General features: G+C 40.3%; 2 protein-coding genes across 3 annotated transcripts; one reads left to right on the top strand and one right to left on the bottom strand.

Annotated features, from left to right (window-relative positions):
- Positions 1-677: 677 nt before the first annotated feature.
- Positions 678-13,213, bottom strand: esco2 (establishment of sister chromatid cohesion N-acetyltransferase 2). Of its 2 annotated transcripts, none has more exons than XM_076272282.1 (11): positions 13,117-13,213; positions 11,329-11,408; positions 9,986-11,042; positions 6,759-6,843; positions 6,583-6,619; positions 5,477-5,624; positions 4,316-4,447; positions 3,846-3,935; positions 3,326-3,469; positions 2,927-3,126; positions 678-1,297 (listed from the first exon to the last, which is right to left on the bottom strand). In XM_076272282.1, the coding sequence occupies exons 2-11, from the start codon at positions 11,382-11,384 to the stop codon at positions 1,165-1,167; spliced, it is 2,082 nt and encodes a 693-aa protein (XP_076128397.1). In that variant the 5' UTR covers positions 11,385-11,408; positions 13,117-13,213; the 3' UTR covers positions 678-1,164. The 2 variants fall into 2 exon arrangements, with proteins under 2 accessions (XP_076128397.1, XP_076128396.1); XM_076272281.1 differs by lacking the exon at positions 13,117-13,213 and adding an exon at positions 12,053-12,974 and having other exon boundaries at positions 679-1,297.
- Positions 12,690-15,743, top strand: ccdc25 (coiled-coil domain containing 25). The gene is made up of 9 exons (XM_076272283.1): positions 12,690-12,829; positions 13,317-13,364; positions 13,459-13,498; positions 13,650-13,701; positions 13,855-13,930; positions 14,023-14,126; positions 14,397-14,599; positions 14,874-14,919; positions 15,041-15,743. The coding sequence occupies exons 1-9, from the start codon at positions 12,805-12,807 to the stop codon at positions 15,068-15,070; spliced, it is 624 nt and encodes a 207-aa protein (XP_076128398.1). The 5' UTR covers positions 12,690-12,804; the 3' UTR covers positions 15,071-15,743.
- Positions 15,744-16,341: the final 598 nt, after the last annotated feature.

Genomic DNA, 16,341 nt, shown 5'->3' with positions numbered 1-16,341 from the left:
TTTGTTAATGTTTGTTGGTTAATGACTGAAATAATTTCTCATTGTGGCACAATGCTCAACTTCTTTAATATGCTGCCAACTCATATACTCATGAGATGGGATTATAACCAAAGTCCTTTTAGGAAAGTCCCTCCACTCAGCGGGCCATACGGCAATGCTTTTTGGGCACTCGTCGGGCATCCATTTCGGCAGAAATGCGCGTGCGCAAGGCTTCACGACACCAATATTGCTCCAGTGGCGGATCACAACACATGATTGGCACGATGTCTTCACAACACACCATATGATTGGCTCAATGTATTCACATGTCGACGTTTTGCCGAGGAAGGGGTCTGATGTGTAGTAACGGCGTTATAAACTAGCCCCATGCATTTCTATGGAGGATTTGAGTGCTGTCTCATTAGAAAGTCTCTGTTATAACAGAATATATCTGGCAACTCACTTGAACGCCTTTAGATAAAAGTTATTTTATTTTTCATTAATATTTTACAATCTCAGGTAGGAATCGTGTTTGAGCAATAGACATGTCAACCTACATTTCCTTTGGTCTTGTCTTTGAAATATTTAAGTATATGGAGCTTACAGTGGCCATAGTGTGCTTCTTTTCAGTGAGAAAAAGTGACTTTGTAATTGAACAATGATTGGAATGTTTAATTGATATGTTTTTATTTACATATAATGCAATATACATCAAGTACTAAATACTAAGGAGAAAAAAAACAGCAACTGGACCTTCAAAATAATTATGTAACTGATACTAACCTCTAAAGCGTATCAGAATCACTTCAGAATTAATACTGATGTCAGCCTCTTTTCAGCTCCTCATACAGACTGTTTGTTTTAAAAGGTATGACACTAACAGAAGAGCTCATGAGATAGCATTGTTACCGTAGCTTGTGCTGTAGAATTGTGACTGACTGGTGAATAATAAGCCATTCTGATTAGCTCAGGATTGAGGTTGTGCTAAGCCATTCTGATCCCATATCATTTGTGCCTTTCACACTATCACTTTTGGAACTATGAGTACATTTCATATTTTAATAAAAATGAACATCAAAGTTGCATTAACTAACAATATCTCCTTTTTACAAAAATGCAACGTCTGAAGGAAAAAGAAATAAAAATCTTTACAAAAATCAAAACATCCAATGCTAACAAGTGTTATCAGCCAATGAAATTGTAGACCAGGAAAGTTGGAGTCCCGCAATACTTGGTGGCGAAGAGTTTGCCATCTGGCGTGGGGTCAGAGAAAGCAATCTCCTCTTTAGTTAGATGGCTTCCATACATGAAAGAATTTCTAAAAATGAGGGAAAAAAACATGAAGAGCATAACTAACTTTAAAACACTTACTAAAAATCTGAATCTCAGTCATGGCCACCTGGTTGTTGTGATCCTCATTAAACATAACCATTAAGGCTCTTATCATTTCACATATTACCCCCCCCCCCCCGAATACTTCAAATGCACATATAATATACACTGGTACTAGCACTTGCATACAACCATACTGCTATGCATATACATACATACATAAGTGTGTGTGTGTGTGTGTGTAAGGCATAAGTATGTATGTGGGTGTGCATAGGTATGTACAGTTATGTGCAGAATAATAGCAGTGTGTTTTAAAAAAATGAGTAAAGCTCAAAATCCTTAGAATAGCTGTTAATTACATAATATCAATGCATTGGGAACACGGCACATTCAATTTCAAGTCAAAACAAGACCAAAATTTATCAAGTTTGTGTTATACCTTTACAGAAAGTGAAGAAAAAGGAATGTTAGGCTGTTCAAAGAAATAGCAATGTATATTTACTGTATAAACTGAAAAATGTCTCAAGATTTTGCTTTACTTTAAAATCACTGCACTAATATCTAGGGCTGTCAAAATAACTGATTAATTTCAATTAATTAATTTAAGAAAAAATAACTGATTAAATTAAAAAAGGCAGATTAATCAATTCCATATGACCTTTGACCCTGCGCCATTGTAGTCAGTAACCATGTAAAATGAAGGAGAGAGAAGAAAATGTGCTGACTAGATCATTGATTTTTTACTTTTACTTTTAAACAACGGCCTGATGGTGTTGATAAAAATAAATAAAGTGTTGATTAAAATAAAGTCCTCTGCAATGTCTGCAGCAAGGAATTTGCATATCATGCATCATTGCATTACCATTATTTCTAGGAATTCCTTCACATCTGTGTTGCATGGAGTCGACCAACTACTGGCACCTGTGAACAGGTACTCCAGCCCAGGACGATTGAATTATATTCCGCTATTCCTCTGCATTTCTGGGTTTTGCCTCAGAAACAGCATTTTTGAGGTCACCCCACAAGTTTTCTATAGGATTGAGTTCTGGGGATCGGGCTGGCCACTCCATAATGTCAATCTTGTTATGCTGTTTCTGAGACAAAACCCAGAAATGCAGAGGAATTGTGGAATGTAATTCAATCGTCCTGGGCTGGAATACCTGTTCACAGGTGCCAGTAGTTGGTCGACTCCATGCAACACAGATGTGAAGCAATTCTCAGAAATAATGGTAATGCAACTAGATATTAGTGCAGTGATTCAAAGTAAAGCAAAATCTTGAGACATTTTTCAGTTTATACAGTAAATGTTTGAGTTTGTAAAGAAAAATGCAAACAGCCTAACATTCCTTTTTCTACACTTTCTGTAAAGGTATAACACAAACTTCAATTTTGAGAAGTTTTGATTTTAAATTGAATGTGCAGTGTTCCCAATGCACTGATATTATGTAATTAACAGCTATTCTAAGGATTTTTAGCTTTATTCATTTTTTTTTAAAACACACTGCTATTATTTTGCACATAACTGTATGTATGTGCATCATGACCGTATCAGTGTGTGTGTGTGTGTGTGTGTGTGTGTGTGTGTGTGTGTGCGCGCGCACGCATGTTTGGGTACCTGACAGTGTCCAGCATGCGCGTGGCGATGCTCTTCCTCCTCATCAGGCTGAAGACCCAGACGCGACTGATCCCGCAGATGGCACGCTCGGGCACCGTGGAGCAGCACCAAGCCCGGTGGCGCTCCAGGATGTCCTCCTGATCCGCAGACACCTTCTTCTGTGGCTGCGGCTGCTGAGCCTGCTCAAGCACACGGAACGCCTGGCGGGAGAGGAGTAGGAATGTTACGATCACAAAGCACACTTGACATGAATACATACATGAACAGACAAGTACAAGAACGAACAAACAAACAATTTAAAATGTGAAATTGGCTTATAATAAATAAAGAAAAAAACTGAAGTTCAAGTGGAAATCATATAGCAGTGTCATACATGTCATAGGGCGACGCGTGACTCACCTGTCGGATCTGTTCTGCCACCACACAGCCCACTACCATCTTGTCGCTGTTGACGAACAGGTAGGTCTTGGCCGAGTTGGGACTGCTCAGGGTAATCTGCTGGAAGCCCAGCTCACTGTCCGCCACCTTGCGCACATCCTCTGCCTGTCATAGACACACACACACACACACACACACACGCTCAGTTAAACACACTGATAAGGTCATTCAAGGGTTTACAAACAAATATCATTTTATCCACAACTGCATTTTTTTGCAATTTTCAAAATGCCATTATATTATTAGCAACATTTAACAACCCAAAACAGGTCTGCAGGTTGCGGAAGTGTTAACTGTTCTACCTACAGATTTCACATACAGTGGGGAATGAAGTGAATGCTATTTCAGTACAAGTTAAGCCCTTGAATGAGTCAAGGTTCTTTTTGAGACGTAAAAAGCCATTTGAGGAGCATGACAGCATGAGTATGGAAGTATACAGTAGGTAGTGTAGCATAGGTTGATCGTTTTTAAACTAATGTACCTTTCTTGTTGCATACTTTGGATCATCGGGGAGAACGAGAAGTATTTTACCGTCCCAGAACTCATTTACCACACGCTCTTTCTTCCAGCCCTGGAGATGAGAACAAACGTGAACATTTCACACTACTAAAAAATGTGATTAGTCTATATTACTTAATATTAGGAGCAATATTATGGGCTGTGCAGCCACTACTGATATGGACCAAAGCAAGTACATCAAAACAAATCAGCTATAGACCCTTTCAAGAGAGTTCCATTATCAGCATCATAGTTGGCCCCACAAGACTTCCTTTTTAACATTCCATGTTATCTTAATGCAGAGGAAGTAGATTGGGGCCCAAATAGAACGTTCAAGCATTGTTTTTGTTTTTATTGTTGAAAGGGTCTATATAGCAGCATCAATTATGAGCGCCTTTCATGCAGTTTACCAAAAATGTTTGCCCGATGGAGGGAGGGGGACAAGTTACCCACCACAAACTTGATAGCGTCCAGGAAGCGCTGGTGGAACTGACTGTGCTGCAGCTTGTCCTCTGGGCTGTCTGCACTGTACAACATCCCGCAAGAGCCACAGGTGGTCGCTCCAAACTGTTTCTGACCCGCGTCCTAAACAAAACACCACAGCCAACATCAGCCATTTGTCAAAGGTTGGACTTCTGAAGCAGGATCTCTCAAATACACCTTCATACCTTTTCTTCTGGGTCATTTCATTGACAAGTCAAACATAACAAGGAGCTGATAAACTCTAAAGGTATACTATGCAGGTTTAGGTATTTTTGGCGAGTTTAGAGCTCCCTCTAGAGTCGCGATGTGTTTATATGTTACTCTGCTATTGTAAATAGCAAACTTCTTGTGACTGATCACCCCTGTGCACAATGCAAATGCTTTTGTTGTGGAGGTGAAGGATTAACAACAGGCAAAAACTTCAAAGAACTATATCTAGTGACAAGGTAATATTTCAGAATCTCGCGAGTTTTGGCGGGGCGCCACTCTTGGAAGTTGCATGGCTGGTTTTCTCCGTAGGGACTCGCTAGATCTATGCTGTATAGCTATGCTAGGTGAACGATTCGCCTATTACAAGTTCGTTTACCATCAAATTGGCTTCATAAAGGTGAAAATCTTGCATAGTGTGACTTTAAGCTCAATCATAACATCAAGATGAGGGGTGCAATGAATCAACCTCATCTGTAATACATTAGCATCCTACATTAACACCCGATTTATTTGCAGATGTATTAAGGAGAAATCTGGCGATGTTTCACATAGATCTCCATTTCTCGAGGTCACCGAGTGAAAAAAAAAAAACAATGAAAACAATCGGTTTTACCTAGCTTGAGTTGCTTCCTACCTAGCTTCCACACTCTGGGGGCATGTTCATGCACTGGCTTAGCTGTTGGCTGCAGCAACTCGACCTAGGTCAAACCGATTGTTTTAATTTTTTTTTCGTACCAAAAGTACGCAGTGGCCTATGTGGAAAAATAGTCTGTCTTTCTGTATAGACAGACTACATAGTAATGGTAAGAGTGGTCAAAACCAATGGTTTGGTAATCAGCATGTGGACGAGGCACATTATGGGATGCAAGACAGACAGAGATCAACACAGATGGAGAAACTGGGTGATTTAGATGTACTCACGATAATGAGCTGGTCGTCGTCACACCTCCTGCCTTCCCGCCTAGTGCGGGCGCTGCTCCGGTCCTTGAATGAGGGCGTGAGGCTGCTGGACAGACCTGAGGGGGTACTGCATGTCCTGGGGGAGGACAGGGCCTTCTTCCTCTGGGACCTGGAGCCACACAGCACAACAACAACAACAACAACATCAGCCTCACTGACAGTTACAGACACAAACTGCACCCAAATGCTGCTGATACCATCCAATAGTGCAAATTCAGCTAACCAGCAGTTATATGATTGACTCATATTCAGGAATAAGTTTGAACTGGTCCCCTCATTGTGTTCTCAGAATTCAGATCAATTTTATGAGTGAGAACAACAGCCATCAATTCAGGTTTTTACTTAATATAAGAACAGGCCACTGCACTGGAAAGATGGAGCACTAGCATATATGTAGCATATATGTAGTATAATTCAAATGGCAATGCAATTTGCAATTCAATAAGACATTGCATTATGCAATTGACAATTCAATTGCTCCGCTGACCAATCGATCTGTATCGAATAACACAGAGTGTGGCAATGTGCAATGCAATCACCGGGGACGCTATTTCATTACCATTTGAATAAAGGTACTCAAAAACAGAGGCCGAATGTTCTACTTTTCATCCAAAGTTGGAATGGTTTCAGGGTGGCATTGTCACTTTTGCCAAATATATTAACAAAATGCAAGCCCACATTGAACATTGAATATCAAATTGCACAAATAATTGATATTTGAATTATGAGACTGAAGTACCATGGCAAAATGGAATGCGTTTCAATCCATCTTTATTCTATTCTATTTTTTTCTATTCTATTTTTTAATCAAAAGAAATCAAATTGAATTGAGGATTTTATAGCCACTTTGCATATTGAAATACACTTTGTACAATGTATTTTCAAATTGCATTATCATATTGCACAATGAATTGTCAATTGCACAATGCAATGTCTTATTGAATTGCAAATTGCATTGCCATTTCAATTATGCTTCCATAACTAACGAGTAGGCTGTTTAACAGTGTAAGAATTGTTTTTCAATAGTGACCCAGTTGGAAGGGTTAAACTTTTTTTTTTCTGCTTACCTCTTTGAGCCAAAGATGGGGTACACAGCAGATGAATCTAATTATAGAACAAAGAATATAAAAACAGCTTTTAGGACAAGTTTGCTAAACAACATATACAACATTTGACCTAAACAAGAAAAGGATTTTCAGTAAAACAAGATTAGGCCAAGAACCCCAAATAAATATACTATTACCTTCATCAGAACTGCTGTCATCTGGTGAATGATTGATGTCACTGAGGTCAAACTCTGTACCAGAGCCCATTTCATTATCTGACTCCTGAAGTAAACAATGATTATATATCATCAGCATCGCTCAACAGAAATGATCACAAAGCAGAAGCATACTGCTATAATGGTCATAACTGTACCAACAGTACATTTCAACCACTCGACTTCACAAAATTGGCAAATTCACTCGGGGTCATTCCGTGTCAAATCACCCAGTGGCTGGCAGGTGACCCTCTCCCAAAAAATCTGAAAAAAATCACAGGTGTTTGAAGACCAAACCTATGCATAAATCTTAAATAGTATATCTGTATCACTAATGGTTCCAAAACTACAGCCCTTTCAAGTTTCAAGTCATTTTAAGCATCGTGGTGAACAATCCTTTTTGTTCAACTTCCAACATTATTGGCTCTTTTGGTATTTCACACAGATTAGTGAAACTATGTGAATAGAAGAACATTTTCCTGTTGAATTAAAAAATCCAATCAAATCAAGTGTATCTTGTGTAATTCCCCCTCTGCAAAGCTCTGAAAATGGCTATAAATTCATAATGTAAAAAACATCACCACCTTTGAGGGCTTCTCATTCAAAAAGTATGTGATACAAATTCATCAGATTTTGTTCCCACTCATGTATGGATTATAAGGTCATGTCCATGCATTAACTTTGGTTGTTAACATTATCATATTGTCAGAGGATTTTTATTAAATTGGGCTTGATTTTCAAAAAGCCCGTTTTCATCTTCTCATTTCACCACGTGGACAGTTAACAGGATTTTTTTTAATTTTACCATATATCATTCTGTATGTGAGGATCATCTGCCCAAAATTTGGGCTTGTTGCTGAGTTTCTTCATTGAGATAAGATTTTTTACAAATATTGTCTATAAATCCACTGAATTTGTACTTTATCTGCAGTACCACTTTGCACCACACGTGGTGCTCTTTTAATACAATGGAAGTCAATGGAAGAGTAAGAGAGTCACTTGTTTGCTGCATATATCCAATCTAAACACACAGTTTCAAAGGGCTGTAGTTTTGCAACGATTAGTTATACAGATATACTATTTTAGATCTATGCATGTATTTGGTCTACAAACACCTGTGATTTTTTTCAGATTTTTTCGGAGAGGGTCACCTGCCAAATTGTGCTGAAATTGGGTGATTTCACACGGAATGACCCCTCTGCATTAGCATACACCAGACATGTGGACTCGAGTCACATGACTTGGACTCGAGTCAGACTCGAGTCATGATTTTAATGACTTCAGACTTGACTTGTTAAAATTCGGCATGACTTGCGACTCGACTTGGACTTGAATACTATTCACTTGAGACTTGACTCGGACTTTGCCTCTTTGACTTGTGATGACTTGACATGTCTCGAATCAAAAACTACATTTCCTGATCGTGGACCAGTCACCCCAGAGACGCTTTCCCGCGACTAAAAAAAATAAATAATAGCGGAGACAAGCGGCCAGAGCACAGTACAGTACTGCCGCTACCCCCACACGCGTTACGTTCTGTGTGTAGGGCAAGAGACAGAGGAAGGACCAACATTTAGCCAATCACTAGTAGCTTTACTGATTTGCACTCTTGTTAGAAAACGTTTAATGTCAAAAGGCACCAACAGCATGTTACATTAAGTTGATACTTTTCGAGTCCTCTCCATTAAGATCCAACTTGAACTTATGCTACCCTACTGCATTTAATTGAGAACGCATCTAAGCACGCACGAGAGGGAGAGAAAATGAGTAGGTTCCAGCTGGCTTGTCATTGTTGATGATTGATATCTTCTTTTAAATATAAGAAACATATAAAAGGAAATCGTGAAGGCAACAAATACGAGATTAGAGGAGATTGTGAATTTATCCGGTTCTCACTAGCCTACTGTACTGTTATAAACTATGAGATCCAGGTCACTATGACATAGCTGCACTCACTGTGATTTGGAAAGTGGACAAGAATATTATGAAGAGTTGTCTTTGCCTTGTGTAATGGAACTGGTGAGTCTTGAAGTATTCAATAATTTATTTACATGAAGCACATGATATGCCGATTGAAACGCATTTCACTCAGCTACTGTAGCTAGGTGGCTACTGGCTACCAGGCTCATAATTCACTTTTAATTGCAAACAGAAAATGTCAAGCAAGCATCATGTCATACATGCTTCTCTTTCCAAGGGAATGATGTTTGAGTTTGTGGACTAGCCATAGGCTATATTTGAATGGAGCTGGTAAAAAAAGATCATTATGAGAACGTGTGGACAGTGGCACACAATGACACAATGGGCTTAAAGTGACAGTGCACCATTTACAAATGAGATAAACAACATAAAATGTGTAGTATTTCTAAAGAAATGAATACTTTAAAACAAAATTACTGTCATTATTATCTTTTAAATAATATAAAAGTGTTGACCTTGGCTTCCCTTATGAGTCGCCACTGGCAGACAGCCTAATAAATAGTTTGCAGGCAAATCTGTGGCCTAGAGCAGTGAAATTATTACTATCAGTCAAACTATTATCCTCATCCTTACAGTGGGCTCCGCAATTTGGAAAAACATTATATACTGTATATTTGCAGCTGTGCTGAATGTCATGTAGCTATCCGTTTACAGATTACTCAGGTATGCACATGTGTATATTACACAGGTATGTGCATGCATATGTCGTAAAAGATTACAAGACAGAAACATTGAACATATTTTAATCTGTATTTATAAAAAAAATACTGTGGATTAGATGCAAGTGCTAAAATGATGGATAGTCTAATAATGGCATTATTAAGTGAAGAGTACCTGATGACTTGTTCAGGACTTGAAAAAGATTGGGACTTGGACTTGAACTCGACTTGGCTTTGATGTGACTTGGACTTGGACTCGACTTGCCCTTCTCTGTATTTACTTGGGACTTGACTTGGACTTGACTGCTAAGACTTGGGACTTACTTGTGACTTGCCAAACAGTGACTTGGTCCCACCTCTGGCATACACTAAAGGAGGTGATGTACTCCTCCATGCACATTTGCATGCATCGAAGACGTGCCTCATTGACGCCTGGTCGCAATTGTTGGGAGGGACACGAACCCCCCCCCCACCCCCCACCCGCGCAAGCAATTCTCAACACGTGCCACGTGCGCAGGACACAGACGCAGGACTACACCAGGCCTATAAAACTAGCATAAAGACCCTTACCTGTGTGCAGACATTGTCCAGAGAAGAAACGGTGTTACTGGGGGACACAGATCTCCTTAGCACGATTTTGAGGTCCTTCATGATGCCATGCTTCTCCAGGAAGGCACGGGGGGAGCCCACCTCAGGACTCAGGGGCACGTCCGTGGTCGTTTCCTTTGGTTTCTCCGTGTTTGTGAGCTCAGCTGGTAACCTGGGCATGTCCTTTTGCGGCGGCTTCCTGGCAAAGACGGCGTGTCGAATCGGCGAACGCCGCTGCTGGTCCTTATCTTTCTCACTGCATTTCTCCGTCTCTGGAGGAGCCTCGGCTTTGCGCTTCTCCTGACCTACAGTCTGTTTGGGCTTCCATGGCACTGCCCGTTTGAACATAGCAGCAGGCTTTTTGCCAGAAGCAAAGAAAGCAGCGCCTACAAGGATCTTAGGTTTGGCCTTGTTCTTCAGGCTACCAAAGGTAATCATGGGAGTTTTCTTTGAGGCTTCTGACCCAGAGCTCATTGTGTCAACCTTGGAGCTGGGAGTCACCTTATTCGCACTGACCTTTGCTGAAAGGTAGCCCTTAATGCTGGGCTTCTGGACTTTAGATGATGTAATCTTCTTTGCAGGCCGGCCTCTCTTGCCTTTGGGTTTCCCCACAGAAGGTGGAGGGTTGGGCTTCTCCTCGACGGATTTGGACGGAGGAGATTTGGTTTCCTTCAGCAGCTTCCTATCCAGGGGTGTGAGATACAAAACCTTCTGTTTACTGTAGAAGGACCCTGCTACAATCACCTTCTGAGGAGACCTCTGCTTAGTCACCTTCTGAGGAGACCTCTGCTTAGTCACCTTCTGAGGAGACCTCTGCTTTTTTGGGGGTTCTTCCAGCAGAGAGTTCCTGGAGTCTTTTTTAGGGGTAAGAGGCATTGGAGGCGAGGTGCGCGGTCTCCTTCCTGGTGATTTCATGGGTGAATGGTTCTCCTTCTCAAGATGACCAGCACACATCTTTTGGATGGAAGGTTGGGCGTTGCGAGGGGATGATCTCCTAGGAGGGCTATAGCCATTGATGATCTGCCTCTTTGCAGGGTTTCTTAAATAAAATAAAAAAATAAGATAAATAAAATTAAAAAAAAAAACAGGCATTTCAAATCAGGATACATTTGTACATTTCATTCCTTCCACAGATAATAGTTTGCTTCACAACTCAAAATATTTCTGGATGCTATGCTTGCTCATTGAACAAAATGCCAATTAAAGACTGATGAAAACATGAACCCTGGAGGTTTTAAAATATGTCAAGAAATTCTAACTCTTATTAATAGCATCATTATCATTTTCACGGCCTAGATGTGAGCCGAAAGGCCATCAACATTTACCCATCAAGGTCAGGAGAGCACTGCTTCCTCTTTCTTGAAGTAAGGTTGGGCAACATCTTCAGGACCACTGTAAAGTAACTCTAAGGATGAGGGAAACAACAAAGCATTAACATATGCGAGAAAAACATCTTAACTATCTAAAGATGGTGATGCTACAAGAAATGCAGTACATCGTGACACCGTCCCAGCTAAATTCAACACGACTTTGAGCATTCGAACGCGAATGAGTCTGTGTTAGCAATAAAACTAACGTTACGAGGGGGCAAAATATTTCAGTTTAATGATAGCTGCCACGTAAACACCAGGGACATAGCCAAACAAGTTAAACATGGCATGGCATTGGCTAACTTAGGCAAGTTACGAACTATTTTTCGCGCGAAGCAACCCCTGGCTAAGTTGGCTAATTTGCTTGTCAACCAGCGAACAAGAGAGAGTTCTGTGGAGTTTTCTGTGCATCCTGTGATTGTTAACCTGTTTAACTGGAGAAAATGCCATGCTAACTTCTATGGAACTAAAGTATCCACTGAGCATTTACCCTGCAGTTAAAGTTAAGTTATATAACTATATGAGCTACCGTCAGTAGCCAGGACAGCCCGCATGCTAAGTTAATGACTGAACACGACTAAACAGCTTTAACACAAAACCCTCTTCTGTTAAAAACATAATTAATAGGATGTCAAACTTACATTCTCAGATAACTATTTAATATGAAAAAAATACTTACACGATAAACACAAAGAAAAAATCCAGACCGCTACATTCAGGAGATACTTAGTGAGTAACCCGCTCAAAACAACTGTGCTTGCTTTGACCGCGGTTCACGTCTTGTTTTGAATAGCGCGCTCTAGCGCGCGCGAAAGCAGGATTGTACAACCAAGTTATGTGAAGCAGAGCGTCAACAATGTACTGAAAGGAAGTTAGGAGCTTTACACATTTTAAAATAAAAGTGAAAAATACCACGTCCATAAATCACATTTTTGTTTTGGGCAATGTTTCAACTTTAGTGATTTAACTCTAACGAAGATTGTGAAGACACGCTATTTAATATAATTTATTATTATTCAAATTAAATGTCAAGCTCAATTTAACTGTGATTTTGGTTGATATTAATGCCGCTCTGCATTGTCTAATAAGTCTCTACTGTTTTACCAGAGCCCGTTTCCTATTCAAATGTCCAAAATGTCTCTCGTTCTACGTGCTTTATTTTAAGTTTCCGGACACATCAAACCTTGTTGTTCCTTGATGTCGACTACACCAGAGAACACTGAAGCACGAAACTGTTGACTTCTTCCTATAACATCACTTCCTGTGTCACTTCATGAGATGCTAGCCACGCTAGTTCTAGATTGTTACCACCTTTGATTTTTATTCTGTGTGAAACATTATTATCTGTCACTTTTTAGCTAAACCGACATCTTTACAGCTCCATACTGTGCGTTGTTACCTTGATTTATCAACTTTATTGTTTTATTCAAGATGGTGTTTTACTTCACAAGCGCTGGTGAGTTGCTTTCACAAGCTAACGTTAACCTTAACTAATGTTAACGTTGTTGTTTAACCAGGTGGCCTAGTAGACTAACATTTGCTAAAAGAGAGCAATCAGTCGTGAACAATTAAATGTATTCTCGGAATCAGAATAGTGTTTGTCCTTAGATAAATCGTACTGCACTTCAGAAAAGGTAGTCGTATTTTGGAAACAGTCCTAATGGACTCAGTTAGCTGAACTGCAACTATCTGTTGGCCCAGCTCGTTTGATATTTCTGACGTGATCTCATGTTCGTAACTTACTTTGTTACTTGTCAACAACAACCGCTTTGCTGATGTCTTGTCTTGGCTTCTGACTTGAATGTAACTTTTCTTGAAACAGCGCCGAGCAATCGCAACAAATTATTCATCTCGCGTTTGATAGTAAACAATACGTGGTCGCAGTTAATTGACAGTGCCACAGAAATGGCATTTCACTGACTGGTACTATCTGTTTGTGACAGTTGTGACTCCACCCTACACGATCTACATGGGAAAAGATAAATACGAAAGTAAGTAGCACTGGTCCTGAATATATCATCATCACTGTGAGTAATTCAATATAACAAAGCTGAACAAGTACATTTTATTTTGCCATGTGTTCAGATGAAGACCTTATAAAATATGGATGGCCTGAAGATATTTGGTGAGCAAAGAAATCCTTATGATTTTCAATATTTATATTATATTACCCAATTGCACAATTGCACATTGGCCTGCTTTTACTTGAAAGTCCACAAGGTGGCTTGTGAGGTGATGTAGCCTGATGTTTGGAACCTAACAGAGGTATTTTACAGGTTTCACGTGGACAAGCTATCCTCTGCCCATGTGTATCTCAGAATGCCTAAGGTAGATGTAATTCCATATAATAACAAGTTATTCCATTAAAGTAGTAGAAAGCGAGACTTTCCTAGTTGCAAATGGTGGTGCTATATTCTAGCTCAACAACTTGTTAACATAAAGAAACAAGCATATTAACTTGTAATATACTTTCATTCCAAGGGTAAAACAATTGATGACATACCCAAAGAAGTCTTGGTGGATTGTGCACAGCTGGTGAAAAATAACAGCATTCAAGGTAAATACTGATGGCCTCAAGCTAAGGAGGATCAGCCTTAACAGTTTACAGTAATGATGGACAGGATGATGGGTTTTGTTTTTATTCTACAGGCTGCAAGATGAATAACATCAATGTTGTCTACACTCCTTGGAGCAACCTGAAGAAAACGGGAGACATGGATGTTGGTCAGATAGGCTTCTTCCGGCAAAAAGAGGCAAATCATTTCTCAGTTGCAGTTCTCATAAAGTACACTAAGATCTGTACACTGTATCTAGTATAATATTTACATTGAATTCTTGCACTAATCAATGAATATTGTATTGTGTTAGTGTCTGTGCTTTTCTTTTGGATTTATTGCTGTTTTGTCGTGTTGCCATTTTAATTCTTGGATTATAGACAGCACTCTCAGTACAAACCTCAAGTTCATGTGCCATTAGTATACAGTATCCTTACCAATGGAATGCTGTTTGTGTGTGTCAAACAGGTTAAAATTGTAGCAGTTGAGAAGAAGATCAATGAGATCGTCAACCGGCTGGAGAAGACAAAAGACGAGCGACATCCAGACCTGGCGGCCGAGAAAGAGTCCCGAGACCGCGAGGAGCGCAACGAGAAGAAGGTCCAGATTCAGGATCTGAAGAAGAAGGAGAAAGAGGAGATGAGGAAAAAGAAGGAGGCCGAGGAGCTGAGGTAAATGCAAACAAACTAATCAAACTAAACAAACAGCAAGGGAGAAAATAAAACAAAACAAATCCAAACAGCAAGGAAAGCCAGACAGGAAGCTTTCAAATGTCAAGTTACAGCAGAATTTTTTTTTTACCAGAACAAATTGTTTCTTTCTAACCCCCACCTTTAGTGTCCTTGAGTGAAGTTGATGTGTGTAATTTAATTAGAGCTGTACTTGTTTCCTACTTGTCACTGTACACAAAAAAAGGTTTAAAATGTCATGTCATTTCTCCTCTAGGAATTACACGTCGCTCATGAGGAGTGAAAACATGACCACAAATGAGGTAACTTCTCCGTTCCCGGCTCGACCTCTTGGTTTGAAAAACGATGTGGGAATATGTTGATCTCATCCATCTGTTCTAGTCGTGACTTGGCTCTCTGGTGTGTTCTTTTCTCTCCCGACAGGACGGAAATGACTCGGACGAGTTCATGTAGACACAGGGACGCTCCGGGGGCGTTCGGCCAGCAAGGGAGCAGGGTGCGCCGTTCCATACCATTACTCTGACCTCTGCTGCCGTGCGTCCATGTCAAAGGGTGTTGCGGCGGGCTTTCGGAAGCGTGCGCTGAATGAACAGATGAACTTGGTCACTGTGTGATTATATATATATATATATTAAAAAAAAACAGTCGTGCCAATTAAGCACAATACCAAGACTATGTCAGTGCTCAAGCAGCTACACTTTGTATGGAGCTATGAAATATAAAGGAAAAAACAAACAAACTAAGATCACTACCGTTCTCCCTTAACCAGGCTCTGCTGAAATGCCAGAAAATACCTGTGATGGTTTCAGGTTTTTGACAATAATGAACACGTCCTTTGTCCTGGAACCTTTTTGTTCTTAACCCTGAAGATGTCTGATATTTGGTATTGTTAATGCTGCATGTAGACCTAAACTCATAGCCAACAGTCTTGCTCTGGCTCCGTTGCCCTGACAATGGGTTTTAACAAGTAAACAGGAACACGTGTATCATATACATCACCCTGAATGCTGCTCCACAGAGCCAAGACCCAGAGAGTAACCTCATGTTGTGACAGTCTATCCAGGAATTGCTCTTTGTCAGTGTGATGGAGGATGGTGACTGGTCCTAATAAAGCTTTACCACCTTTTTTTGCCTCTTAATGTTTTCTGTCAGTGAGTTCATCGTGTGTATGTGGGGTCGAATAATACATTTGTTGTCACTACCAATCACAGAATGCAAAATCATTGCTCAAAAAGGACATTGCATTGAGGACATTGTGTGCAAATAGATAATATCAGAATGTCACAATGTGTTAACTAGGTGTGAGAAATGAGGTGCATTTATTTTGACTTGCCTTTTTTTTGAGGGTGAAACGGCAGTTCAAGTTCGGCTTCCAAGTAAACAACTGAATGGCACGCAGAGGGAGCTGTGCTTACAGTCCCAGGCAGGGGGCCAGATGGGATGAGCTGCTATTTCCAATCTGTTTCCAGCAACTCATCATCTCCCCTGACAGCCGTGTAAGCAGTCTTCATTCAAGGAGTGCTGAAGAAAGGCCTGTTGGGTTGTTTTTTTTTTCCGGCATGTGATTCTGCTTTTCGGTGCCTGAATCAATCATTGTCACTGCCTGACTGTAGAGGCGGTCTACTCTGTACCCTCTTGGTGCTCCCAGACTCTTTCTAATTGTGAAAACACTGTCAAGACTTTTTTTGTGGACATGAGGGAGTGCGACGTGGGCCACAGGGACT

Source organism: Alosa pseudoharengus, unplaced genomic scaffold (genome assembly GCF_046254945.1).
Source record: "Alosa pseudoharengus isolate Yale_2024_CS ecotype anadromous, Long Island Sound unplaced genomic scaffold, YU_APseudo_1.1 YU_APseudo_1.1_scf_7, whole genome shotgun sequence".
Taxonomy (NCBI): Eukaryota; Metazoa; Chordata; class Actinopteri; order Clupeiformes; family Clupeidae; genus Alosa; species Alosa pseudoharengus.
Note: the sequence above shows the minus strand (reverse complement) of the source record. Positions and strands in the feature narration are given on the sequence as shown.

Coding starts and splice junctions, on each gene's coding strand:
- ccdc25 (XM_076272283.1), top strand. CDS start 12,805: ATGGTGTTTTACTTCACAAGCGCTG. Junction 13,702..13,854: donor TGTATCTCAGAATGCCTAAG/GTAGATGTAATT, acceptor TTTCATTCCAAG/GGTAAAACAATTGATGACAT. Junction 14,127..14,396: donor GCTTCTTCCGGCAAAAAGAG/GCAAATCATTTC, acceptor TGTGTCAAACAG/GTTAAAATTGTAGCAGTTGA.
- esco2 (XM_076272282.1), bottom strand. CDS start 11,384: ATGTTGCCCAACCTTACTTCAAGAAAGAGGAAGCAGTGCTCTCCTGAC. Junction 11,043..11,328: donor TGCTCTCCTGACCTTGATGG/GTAAATGTTGAT, acceptor ATTTTATTTAAG/AAACCCTGCAAAGAGGCAGA. Junction 1,298..2,926: donor CGCATGCTGGACACTGTCAG/GTACCCAAACAT, acceptor CCTCATTTTTAG/AAATTCTTTCATGTATGGAA.